Source organism: Nothobranchius furzeri, chromosome 2, assembly GCF_043380555.1.
Source record: "Nothobranchius furzeri strain GRZ-AD chromosome 2, NfurGRZ-RIMD1, whole genome shotgun sequence".
Classification (NCBI taxonomy): Eukaryota; Metazoa; Chordata; class Actinopteri; order Cyprinodontiformes; family Nothobranchiidae; genus Nothobranchius; species Nothobranchius furzeri.
This window is the reverse complement of record NC_091742.1, coordinates 96662862-96676491: the sequence shown is the minus strand read 5'-3', so window position 1 is coordinate 96676491 and position 13630 is coordinate 96662862. Positions and strand designations below refer to the sequence as shown.

The 13630-nt window shown below is 43.6% G+C and overlaps 1 protein-coding gene across 4 annotated transcripts in view; it reads right to left on the bottom strand.

Annotated features, from left to right (window-relative positions):
- Window positions 1–12989, bottom strand: part of LOC107373102 (zinc finger protein 665) — a 199017-nt gene extending 186028 nt beyond the window's left edge. For 3 of the 4 annotated variants that reach the window (XR_011519166.1, XR_011519165.1, XM_070548445.1), the window contains exons 1-2: window positions 12731–12989; window positions 12521–12587 (exon numbers count right to left, since the gene is read on the bottom strand). Coding sequence is in view for 2 of the 4 variants with exons in the window: in XM_070548445.1 (XP_070404546.1) it covers window positions 12521–12530 (10 nt within the window). In the remaining 2 variants the exon portion in view is untranslated. Of the gene's footprint in view, window positions 1–12520; window positions 12709–12730 lie in introns of those variants that run through there. The other variant, XM_070548446.1, reaches the window with a different exon arrangement.
- Between the last annotated feature and the right edge of the window lie 641 nt (window positions 12990–13630).

Genomic DNA, 13630 nt, shown 5'->3' with positions numbered 1-13630 from the left:
TCGACCCAGGACACGTTGGAGAAGTTACATCTCCAATCTGGTCCGGGAACGCCTTGGGGTCCTGCCGGAGGAGCTGGTGGACAAGGCCGGGGAGAGGACGGCCTGGAGCTCCCTAGTTGGGATGCTGCCCCCGCGACCCGGACCCGGATAAGCGGAGGAAGACGAGACGAGACGAGACGAGACGAGATATAACAGTTTGCACATATGCAAACTGTTGTAATTCCTACACCGTTCACCTGATTTGGATGTAAATACCCTCAAATAAAAGCTGACAGTCTGCAGTCAAAGCGCATCTTGTTCGTTTCATTTGACATCTATTGTGGTGGTGTATAGAGCCTAAAATGTTAGCATTGTGTCGATGTCCCAATATTTATGGACCTCACTGTACAAGTGGAATTTTTCCTTTTCTACATTCTTTTTTATATTTGTACATTTTTTTGTTTTTGTGAAGCACCTCGTGATTTTTATCTTGAGAGGCGCTATAGAAATGATATTTTCTTCTTTTTCGTCTTCTTCACAGTCTCCAGACTTAAACCCCGTGGAGCTAGTTTGGGATGAACTGGACAGAAGAGAGAAAGCAAAGCAACCTACAAGTGCCACACATTTATGGGAACTTCTGCAACAGATGTGGGAAAAACTTTCTGAAGAACATTTGATTTCCATTGTAGAAAGAATGCCACGAGTGTGTTCAGCGGTTATATCTGCCAAAGGTAGCTACTTTGATGAGTCAAAAGTTTAGATTACATTTTGGTCGGAGTAGAGTACATTTGGGGGCTCGGAGTAGATCTGCTGCTCCTACAAGTCGAGAGGAACAAGTTGAGGTGGCTCGTGCATCTATTTAGGAAGCCTCTTGGACACCTCTCTGGTGAGGTTTTCTGGCACGTCCAACCGGAAGGAGACCTAAAGGGAGACCCAGGACACGCTAGAGACACCATGTCTCTCATCTGGCTAGGGAACACCTTAGGATATCAATCAATCAATCAATCAATCAAAGCTTTATTTATAAAGCGCCTTCCGCAACCCTGTCAGGAAGCCCAAAGCGCTACCAGGCAGATACCACCACGATGGAAAAGAAATATCAAACGACTTTTAAATGGCCTGTATTTGATATAGTAGAGTCCTGGAACCCCCCAAGGCGCTTTACAACACAATCAGTCAATCACCCATTCACACACACATTCACACACTGGTGGGGATGAGCTACGATGTAGCCACAGCTGCCCTGGGGCGCACTGACAGAGGCGAGGCTGCCGAGCACTGGTGCCACCGGTCCCTCCGACCACCACCAGCAGGCAAGGTGGGTTAAGTGTCTTGCCCATGGACACAACGACAGCGACAAGGTGTGTGTTTCTCTAATGACACAAATAAAAAAACGTTAGAAAAAAGGCAATTATGATCCAATAAAAAGGTTGCTGACTGAACAATCAAGAAACTAATAAAGTGTTAAACATTTTATTTGTGTTAAATCTTAACCTACTTTATGTGATATAACAGAATTATTAATCTGGTAAATAAACTAACTTTAATATCTTATCTTTACGGAAAAGCAGACCCTCAGAGCTGTCGATGGTCCCTGACTGCTGACGTGTGGACCAGCCGTGCTACAGAGGCGTACCTCGGTGTGTCCTGCTATCTCCTGAGTTATGATTGGAAGATGAAGCGCTTCTACCTTGCCACCTGGACTGGAAGAGTGAAAAGATGTGCAGCAAGCGTTTTATTCGTGGACGGAAATGATGGAAAACGTGGGTTTAGAGGTGGAGTGTGCATCAAGAGGTGGAGGAGGATGAGGGACAAATGTGTCCATTCTTAAAAGTCTCTTTAATACCAAAAACACAACAAAACACAATATCTTAGGTGTGTTCTTGCTGTGTCGTATCTCTAATTCCATGCTGTAGTTCTTTTTTAAAACACAGAGCAGTTTTGCTTACCTGTTTTCCCGCTACGTTTCGTTTGCGGCTGCAAACTTCCTCAGGCATTTCATGGAAGACCTAGAGCAAAAAGCCATAGCCACTGCCCCCCCAAACTGCAAAATAAAACTATGGAAACGCTACGTAGACGACATACTGGAAATCGTACCAAAGGGACAAACAGAAACACTAACACAACACTTGAATAACATTGACGACACAGGCAGCATAAAGTTCACTTATGAGTCAGAAACAGAAGGCAGCATAGAATTTAGGGATATGAAAATAACCAGGCAGACCGACGGGACCCTAAACATAAACACATACAGGAAACCAACACACACAGACCAATATCTATTATGGACATCAGAACACCCCACCATACACAAAATGTCAGTAATCAGAACATTATATCACCGAACAAACATGGTAACAGAAGAAAGACACCGTAAACAAGAGGACAAACACATACAACATGCTTTAAAGACCTGCGGATACCCGACATGGGCGATAAACAAAGGAAAACAACAAACAACAACAGAAAGAAAAGAACAACCTAAGCAAAGAACCAGAAACCCAGAAAGACAAGAACCACAACCAGTGATAAGCCTACCATACATCAGAGGCATAACAGAAAAAATAAGAGCAACAATGAAAAAACACAACATAAACACACCAACAAAACCATACACAACAGTTAGAAACAGACTAGTTCACCCAAAAGACAAGATGTCAGCTGGACTTAAATGTGGAGTCGTTTACGAAATCCCATGCAAACTCTGCAATAAAACATACGTAGGAGAAACCGGACGCCAACTCAACACACGAACAATAGAACATAGAAAGGAGTGCGAGAAAGAGGCAAGTCGAAAACACACAAGAGCAGCAAAAGAAGAAGCAGAAAGTACAATAAAGAAGTCAGCCGTAACAGATCACTGCACAAGAGAAAACCATATAATGGACTGGGACAACACAAGGATCATAACCACTGAACAACAAAAATACAAAAGATGGATAAAGGAAGCAATCGAGATAAGGAGACGTGGATGTGGGACCATGAACAGGGACGATGGACTTTACACGTTGGACCGCGCATGGGACTGCATCGTCGGAGAAGGGAGAGCGGGCAGCAGTGGGCGACAACGTCCTCTGCTGCCCGCGGATAAACGGAGAAGGAAGTGACGCCACCATCAGCGTCAGCCTGAGGAAGTTTGCAGCCGCAAACGAAACGTAGCGGGAAAACAGGTAAACAAAACTGTTCTGTGTTTTAAAAAAGAACTACAGCATGGAATTATAAACACAATATCTTGGACCGGATACATGACAGGATACCACAGAGCAGCGCTACGCCCTCTGTTGTCCTGGAGGGGAACTGCTTTGCAACACTCCCCAGGAGACGAAGAAGTCTGAAGATAAAACATCTCCATCAATGTGTGTGTTTCTCCTCGTAGAGCTGACGGAGAAGCCTGAACCATGCTTCAGAAAAAAAGCTTCCATGATTACATTTAGTTTTTTTCCACTGGTCCGTCCCCTTAAAGTGTCTGGGCAGAAAACATGGATTGTTTGTTCCTTCCAAGCCCCCACAATGCGCGTGAAAAATTGAGGCCAACGCGGAAGTACCAAAAATTGCAGTTCCACCCTCGTCCACTAGGGGCTGGTGTCAGAAGCGAGCAAATCCTCATTGACTCCCATGTTAAAAATACCAATTTCACAGCAGAAATAAACATGTTTACAGCCTGGTACCAGAACATGTTTTTTGGTTTAAATGATCTAGTATACACTCATGACAACTCTGAGGGGGGTGAATTTTTTCTCACTCTTCTGTTTAAGTGTATTAAAAGCCTAAAATTCTGTATAATTCATGAGCATCAGACCCACGTGACCACAGAGCTAGCTCCGTGGAAAGGCCTCAGTAGAGCCTCGGTCTGGCTTGGAAACTGTTCCGGGATTTTGAGTCTCTGTGTGTGTGTATTCTTTTTGGATATTTTTTGTGCAATTGTTGGACAAAATGACTTGCTGTGGCATTAATTGCACTAATAGAGCATCCAAGGAGTCTCCACTTCATTTTTTTCGGTAAGTGAAATTATATTTATGTATTTTATGTCACTGCCGAGCTGAGTTTAGATTTTAACATGTACTGTTTAACCATGAAATTTAAATGTAATAGGGTAAAACCCAGTGCGTTTAACATAATGCTGCACTTTAGAAAATGGGTTGAAATATAACATGTTGGTGGAGCTGCGTTCCGACTATCGGCTTGTGGAGCTCTCGGGAGACCTCTGTTTTCCACCCGGTTCTCCCCTCCCCACAGCTTGGCGCATCTCTGTCTGATAGGAATTTCAGTCTGGTTTTAGAGAGTATCACAGCACTGAAACTGCATTAGTGAGAGTTACAAATGATATTTATATGGCCTCAGATAAGAATCTTGTGTCTGTTCTAGTCTTGTTAGATCTCAGTGCTGCCTTTGACACAGTTGATCACAATGTTCTTTTAGAAAGACTTGAACATGTTGTAGGGATCAAAGGAGCAGCGTTAGGCTGGTTTAAATCCTACCTGTCTGACAGATTTCATTTTGTAAATGTACATGACAAATCGTCTTCATACTCCAGGGTTACTTGCGGAGTACCACAGGGTTCAGTGCTTGGACCAATTCTTTTTACTATATATATGCTCCCAATTAGTAAAATCATTAGACAGCATGGGATAAACTTCCACTGTTATGCCGACGATACTCAGCTATATTTATCCATTAACCCTGATGAACCTAATCGGTTGGGTAGATTACAGGCTTGTCTTGAGGACATAAAAAATTGGATGACTCTAAACTTTTTGCTTTTAAATCAAGACAAGACGGAAGTTCTCATCTTTGGACCAGAAATCCAGAAAAGGAAATTGCTTAGCCAATCACCTGACTTGAATGGCATTACATTAATCTCCGAGAAAAAAGTAAGGAACCTTGGTGTTATCTTTGACCAGGACATGTCATTCAAATCCCAGGTTTCACAAGTTTGTAGGATTTCCTTTTTCCACCTTCGGAATATTGCTAAGATTAGAAGCATCCTTTCCAGGAGTGATGCTGAAAAACTAGTTCATGCATTTATTACATCAAGACTGGATTACTGCAATTCATTACTCTCAGGAAGTCCACAGAATGTAGTTAAAAGTCTTCAGCTTGTCCAAAATGCTGCAGCTAGAGTTCTGATGAGAATTAAAAAGAGAGATCATATCTCTCCTGTCTTAGCTTCCCTACATTGGCTACCTGTTAAATTCAGAATAGATTTTAAGATCCTTCTTCTCACATATAAAGCTCTTAATAATCAAGCTCCATCATACATCAGTGATCTGATTGTTCTATCCGTTTCTAACCGAGCGCTTCGCTCTCAGACTGCAGGTTTACTGGTGGTTCCCAAAATATATAAAATTAGGATGGGAGGCAGATCTTTTAGCTATCAGGCTCCTCTCTTGTGGAACCAGCTCCCAGCTTTAGTCCATGAGGCACACACCTTATCTACTTTTAAGACTAGGCTTAAAACATTTTTATTTGATAGGGCCTATGGTTAAAATATGATGTTAGCCTAGATCTGGACAAGTGGGGGAGTAGAGGGAGGTGGAGTATACAGTTGGAAAAGACGACTCTCCCTTGCCCTGCCTCCAACATGCCTCGATCTAAATAGGATAGATTATCCAGATTTATCTCTGTAGTTATGCTGCTATAGGCTTAGATTGCTGGAGGATACACTGACCACTTTTCACACTCTACTGCTTTCTTCTACTATCTGCTCTTTAACTGTATTACTTTCTGCAATTTCAGCTGTTAACTTTATTTTCTCTCCAAGTGTTTTTCTCCCCAGAAGAAGCCACAACGATGTTCTGCTGAGCTGTGGTGGCCTCATGGAGGGGGCCATCGTCTAGCACACTGCTGCTAACCACTTAAACATTCTCCCTCTCCTGATAATAACTTTTTGCTTTCCTTGACATTGGATGTGCTACTACTAGTTTACCCATTTAATTATAGATCCACTAGGATAAATACAATAAAGTTTATCTTTCACCAAATAGAATATTTACTAAGACATCACAATATAACTATAGACACATTATTGTGTGTGTGTGTGTGTGTGTGTGTGTGTGTGTGTGTGTGTGTGTGTGTGTGTGTGTGTGTGTGTGTGTGTGTGTGTGTGTGTGTGTGTGTGTGTGCTCTGTCTTCTCGTTCCCCAGTGAGTCGTGGAGGATGGCTGCTTATACTGAGCCAGGATTCTCTGGAGGTTTCTTCCTGTTAAAAGGGAGTTTTCCTCTCCACTGTCGCTGCATGCTTGCTTAGTATGAGGATTGCTGTATAGTCACTGACACTAGTCAGTGACTTGATGCAATTTGCTGGGTTCCTTATATAGGAAACATTATTTCTGACTGGCTTAATGAACTGACCTGAATTGGAATGTTTATTATGCGAAGTGCCTTGAGTCGACTCTTGTCGTGATTTGGCGCTATATAAATAAATTTGAATTGAATTGAATCGCATCTTCTGTCTGCTGTGCGGCTGCCGGCTTGTGGAGCTTTCGGGAGACCTCTGTGTTCCACCTGGTTTTACCCAGCGGTCAGCCCGGCGTATCTCTGACTCAGAAGCTCTGGCGTTGTGCACAGTTAACTCCGGTTGTAGCTAGGTTGCTACCTCCGTTAGCTTAGCTCCCACCTCCACGTTAGCTTTGGGTTAGCTTCAGGTTAGCTTGTGGCTAGTTCGACCGGGTGTCGTCAGTTGATCCCAGACTTACAGCCCCACCCTCAGCTCCTCCTCTCTTCCCTTTTGTGGAATTGTCTAGGCTTGACTGAACCTGTGACACGGTCAAAATGGCGGTGGTGGCCACCTCCCATTTAGCTTCAAAAATGTGTTATTGGAGACTATGGAAACCCATTGTCCAATAATTATATGTTGATAGTTCTTACCACACTCTTTTTGTTTCCCTGTTCCAACACAGATGATTCACCTGTTCAGCAGCTCATCAAGCTTCTCGGGTATCAACCATACGTACGCACAGGTCTGTGCGGATATTGTGCGTAGTAGGAACTAAAGTACACTTGTGTGGTATTCATCATGCTGCACCTGTACCTGGAAATGCTCCTAAACATCAGAAAACTTCAGACCATGCACAGGAGCAGCATCTAGTGGTAGAATGGGGGAACAGCAGCACCGAAGGGCTCAGTCGTCCACACGTGTTCCTCATCCACTAATTATTTTAGCCGTTAAATAAATATTATGGTGCAACAGCCGAGTCACATGACTGGTGTTGAAACACCCGATGGGAATCTGACTTTGTAGAACGGATGTCGTGTTTTATAATCATGGGCTCTTCCCATATTTGCAATGTTTTAATTGTTTTTAATTAATTAACATTATCTTATTTTGTTATATTTTATCCTTGTGAAGCCCCTCGTGCTTCGGCTTCAGAGGCGTTAGATAAATATATATTACGAAGGATCTGTCAGAGCTCCTCTGGTGAAAACGCATCTCTATGAGCGCGCTGACAGCAGATCCGTCTGGAGCCATGCTGGGATCTGGGATCCTTTGTGGAGCGACAGATAAACCGCCTGAATCTGATACCGGTCCATATTTTATTTCACAACAACAAGAATCCTACAGAACCGCCTCTGATCCCCAGTCATACAGGCGTTGCCATGGTAACCAGACTGAATGACCGCTAAGAGGCTGCACTCTGACATTTACAAATGAAACTAACTCCAACCAGAACGACTCCTGTTGAAATGTAAAATGTAAATAACAACCTGTTACTCTACTATTTATAATATTCTTTGTTGTTTTATTTATTCCCGAGGGGAACCTCTCCTCTGTCCCGACTGCGTTTATAACATCAGCTTCTTATTAGGTTCTTTTGCGCTTCGGCAGCCAGAATCTCAATGACGTTTTTTTCCCCAGACAAAAAAAATAAAATAAAAAATAAATAAAAAACAGGGAATCCACTCAGGAGGATGTCGCGTGACCATATACTGTATGGTTAACTGAGGGTGTTCCTGTATGTAAAGGACTGAGAACGGACACGAGCACCTAGGTACACACAGGTGGGATTTAGCATCAGACGAGTGCGGAGGAGCGAGCGTACGAGAGGCTGCCACGTGTTTCATAAATCACGATTTTGACCGTTCGTACGAACGTTCTAAATTTCATTCATAGGAAGGAACTTAGGAATATTTCTACAAACCTTAGGTTAATGTGGGCCCTGGTGTGTTGGAACAGGGAAAACACTAAAACATGTAGGATAGCGGCCCCCGAGGACCGGAGTTTGACACAACTGTGTCCTAGAGTTTCAACATCTATTTTCCATCAGAAGCTAATGCAGGAGATGGGTGTAGGAAAGTTAATGTTCAACTGGCATGAATGATTATCATCTGAAATAATCATTACAAATGGGATTTTAGTGTTCCACGCCAGGAAGTGGGTTCTAGTTTTAAGTTGGCGGTGAGAACCACCACCAGTGAGTCAGCTAGTGGAACAGAGGAGTTTAAACAGCAGTAATTCTGCATAAGTAGATGATGAGTCTGTGCTGGCTTCAACAGCAAAATGATCTAGGACAAATGTTGGTGGGGACATTTCCCAAGTGTCATGTGGGTCAGAAGAACACGCCTTTGGATTACAAAGTAAACGGAAAAACACAGAAAATGATGGCGATATAAATGCTGTTTACAGTGTAACCCGTGGCTAGAATAGATGAGATGTGTTCTGACTAAAGACTGCAGTTTTATGTTTCTGTTTATGTATTTAGCAGACGCTTTTGTCCAAAGCGACTTACAAGTGATAATCGGCATGTTGCCCTTGAGGCTAACAACAACAACAACAGTCGTAGGTGGCAGTGAGGCAGCATGATGAATCATGGAGAGGAGGGAACAAGGAGTGGACAGTAGAGAGGGGGGACGGGTGCAGGGAGGGTGCTACTTTAGAAGATGCTCTCTGAAGAGCAGGGTCTTCAGGAGTTTCTTGAAAATTGAAAAGGAAGCTCCTGTTCTGGTAGTGCTTGGAAGGTCATTCCACATTTGTGGAACGATGCATGAGAAGAGTCTGGATTGTCCTGAGCGTGGTGTAGGCACTGCTAGCCGACGATCCTGTGATGACCGGAGCGGCCGGGCCGAGACGTAAGCCTTTACAAGAGGATTCAGGTAGATGGGAGCCGTACCATCTCGGACTTTGTATGCTAGTGTTAGCAATTTGAATTTGATGCATGCAGCTAGCGGTAGCCAGTGGAGCTCAATGAACAGAGGGGTGACGTGTGCTCTTTTTGGCTGATAGAAGACCAGACGCACCGCTGCGTTCTGGACCATTTGAAGAGGTCTCACAGTACAGCCTGGAAGACCAGATAGAAGGGTGTTGCAGTAATCGAGGCGGGAGATGACAGTAGATTGCACCAGGAGCTGGGTGGCATGTTGTGTTAGGTATGGTCTGATCTTTTGTATGTTATACAGCGCAAAGCGGCATGAACGAGCAACAGAGGCAACATGATCTTTCAAGGTCAGGTGTTCATCAATCACAACACCCAGATTTCGAACTGCCTTTGAAGGAGCCAGACATAGGAAGTCATTTTGGATTGAGATATTGTGCTGTATGGATGGTTTTGCTAGGATGACAAGTAGTTCAGTTTTAGAGAGGTTGAGTTGGAGAGGGTGGGATTTCATCCATTTTTGATTTGTCAGAGAGACAGTTTGATATTTGTGCAGAGACAGTGTGGTCGTCCAGTGGAAATGACAAATAGAGCTGGGTGTCGTCTGCATAGCAGTGGTAGGAGAAGCCATGTGATCGAATGATTTCACCCAGTGTGGTGGTGTATATGGCAAAGAGAAGAGGTCCTAGTAGAGTGTTCCCACATTAAATCTGTCTACCATCAACAGTAACACTGGAGAACGGTTAGGGTGCACTTTTAATCTCAGTAGGTGCTTCTCTAACAGTTATGACATTTATGATGGATGCTCTACACCAGCGGTCAGCAACCCCCGGACTCCGGTCCAAATCCGGACCCCGAGAGGGTTTTGTCCGGACCTCAAAGCATTTTCTTATTTACTTTGCTTCCTATCGGCTGCAGTGGCTGTCAGCGCCAGGCTGCTATGCAGATCAGCGACAGCAGGTGGCAGTAATGCGCCACTCACCGCACACGGGGAAAAACAACATAGAAGTTTCAGTTAAAGTCATTTGCTCAGTAACTAGCTTGGATGCTCACACTTGCTAATAAAAGGGGGATGACTTGCAAACACGAGTGAGTAAAAGAAGATGGCTTTGTCGAAAATACGTAAAGTGGACTACTAAATTCGGACATTTAAAGATGAATGGATTGAAGCTATGCCTTTATTTTACCTCCGTCGGGTGTACGGCCAGTCTGCCTTTTATGTTCTGAAACAGTCGGACTAATAAAGAGTGGAAATCTGAAGATAAATTATGAAACCAAACATAAGCACTTCCACCAATACTTTCCTCCTGGGTCTGAGGTTAGGACACGGAGAATAAATGAACTGCGGGGACAGTAAGAGAGAGCTACGCGGTTAATAACTCAGTCTCTTACCGCACAACAGCGAGCATATGAGTGTTCACTGCGAGTACAGTGGATTTTAGGAAAACATAAAAAGCCTTTCACGGATTCAGAAATGATCAAGGAGTGCATGGAAGCCGTGGCAGAAACACTTCTGGATGGAAAAGAAGGACAACAACTGAAAGAAAAGGTCAGGCAAATTCCCATGTCGGCCTCAAGCACAACAAGGAGAGCAGAAGTTTTATCCCAAGATGTACAGACCCAGCTTGACTGTGCTGTTCAGAGCGCTCCGTGCATATCGTTAGCAGCTGATGAATCAACAGATGTGAATGACAATGCCCAGCTTCTGGTATATGGCAGATTCTATCATGAGGACAGTAAAGCTTTTGTGGAGGATCTTTAGGCATCACAGCACTAAAAACACACACCAGCGGGGAGGATATTTACTCAGCAATTAAAGAAATGTTGACTGAAAGAGGGCTTAATCTGAAAGATGTTGTCTCCGTTACTACTGATGGGGCACCTTCAATGATAGGACGAGAAAAAGGAGCAGTTAAGCCTGATTCATGCTTAAACAAAGGCACTTTTGCGCTCCCCCGCTGCTGCAGCGTCGAATCTCCTCTGTATTCATACTGGCCTGACCCTGTTGCTTTGGAAGATCAGCTCCAACGTTTCATGAAGAATCCCTTTCTGGTGAAAGATGTCATTGCATTCTCACAGGAGGCTGCACGTATCTACAAATGGGTGGAAATAAGTTCTCTGCAAATGGAACGTGTGGATTTACAAGCAGACGTACTGTTAAAAGGGAAATGTGAAGCATCGGATCATACTTCCTTCTGGCTGCAGGCGGTGCCAAAGACTACGTTTCCTGGACTTTTTAAAGTGGTGGAGCATACCTTAACCATGTTTGGATCTACATACAGTTGTGAATCAGCCTTCTCCACTGTTAACATGACTAAAAACAAACTTCGCTCACGGCTGACTAATGAACATTTGCATGCGTGCTTAAGAATGGCCGTAACCCCGTTCCACCCAAAGTTTCAAACGTTAGCTGCAAATGCAAACTTCTCCCACTGAAGTAAGAGCCAGTGATGTTTTGCAATAAGGAGCGAGTTACATTGTGTTGTGGGTCAAAAATATTTTCTGCACAGTTTAAAGCAGTTGCTGTTTTTTCTGAATAGTGTTTTTATTTTAGGTGAATTGTTCGCACCTGAAAATTGATTTATCTGTAAAGAAACGTCATCATTTCAATGTCAAATAGTTTCTTTCTTTTAATGTTAATACCTCAACTGAATTTCACTTTTCTACTCGGCAGATAATTAATTGGGCACCAATAATTATTTACACCGTGACTGTCAAGAATATTTTCTGCACAATTTAAAACACTATTGATTTTTTCAGGAAATACTTTGAATTTTAGGTGACTTGGTTGCATCTTTAATGTTGGTTAAGGTACGGTGGATATCGTTATTTCATTTTCTAATAGTTTTTCTCTTTATTATTAGAACTTCAACTAGATTGCACTTTTCTGCTCTGCAGATGATTAAGTGAGCATATGGAAAATTGATGATACATTGTGGTGTTTTTCAATTTTTTTCTGTGCAACTTAAAGGACTTAGTTTTCTGAAAGAAAAAAAAATTGTCGATTGATTTTAAATCTTCGGATCCAGGATAAATTTGGTGATGGAGGTAGTGGACCTCTTGCTGTTTTGGTTGGGGACCCCTGCGCTAGATCAAACACTAACAACTGTTGAGTTTCTGTCTGATGGCTCAACTAAAGTCACGTCCAGCATGGCAGCAAGTCGTGGAGCCAAACCAAGGAGAGGAGGTGTGATATCAGCAGGAGGCTGGTGAGCTGGGAGCTGAAAAGGCCCTAAAGGGTTTTGTTTATGGTAAATATGAAGATGTTAACATTTAATAGTTAGAAGCCAAGAGACTGAATGCATTTTAGATTATGTCAGATGTGAAAATCAACCAAAAATAATTAAACTCACATCTAGCACCACATGTCAGTATCGGCAATAAAAAAAACATCAGTCGACCTCCTTTTTTGACTAATGTAGACACACACACACACACACACACACACACCTGTGTCCATGCTGATGGATGATCCTGAAGTGGTAGCAGGTTTTCTTTAGCCGTGTTTAGCTAACAGCTGCAATAGAAACAAAGCAGGAGAGCTGATTAAGATGCTGCTTCAGAACAACGCAGGAGATTAAAGATCCAACGCTTTGGTTCTGGCCAAAGGAACAGCAGCAGATCCAGAGGGCAGGAAGTCTAGAGAAAAGCTTTTCTCACCCACAACCTGATCCTGGAGCTCCGACTGTCCCGAAGACCGCAGAATATCTTCTCTGCTTCTGGAAAGAACTCCACCAAGTTGTTGAGGAGGAGAAGAAAGTTTCCACAGCCTGGTGAGAAGATTTCTGCAGCAGCAGCAGTTAGTCGCTTTAGCTGATCAACTCTCCCAGAGACTGAAGTGAAGACGTTTTTACTGCAGAGCCTCAAATGTTCTCCTCACACACCACAACAACAAGCTAGCTCTGCTAGCAGCTTTCGGTTTCTGCTTCTTCCGGTGGTCGGTGACCAGCGTAAAGGTGCACTAACGCCACCTGCTGGACTGGAGGCGCACTTAGCAATGACGATGCCACCTGATGGATGACATTACCTCTTCCTGGCCAGGGCTACACTCCCTAAAAGTGAGTGAAGTAAAATCATCTTTGGGTGTGAATGTAATCAAGGCTGAAGAGACATTTCAGCTGTTAGATTAAGGTGATAAAAAATAACACACATCGAGTAAAGAATATCTTCTCCAGGTCAGAGATGAAGTCCTGTTCCAACTGGAGGAGTTTAAGTATCTCGGGTTCTTGTTCACGAGTGAGGGAAAGATGGAGCACGAGATCGATAGGCAGATTGGTGCATCTGTAGTGCTGCGGGTGTTGTACTGGTCTATCGTGGTGCAGAGAGAGCTTCGCCTTCTTGCTCAGCTCTCGATTAACTGTTCGATCTATGTTACCCTCACTTATGGTCACGAGCTTTGGGTAGTGACCAAAAGAACAAGATCGTGGATACAAGTGGCTGAAATGGGGAGAAGATGTGTAGCAGCACAAGAGGTCCCAGAACAGGGGAGGAGTCCAAGGCCCCACCTTACATATACGGTCATATACAGACAGTCACACACTCCCTCCCCCATGCCTAAGA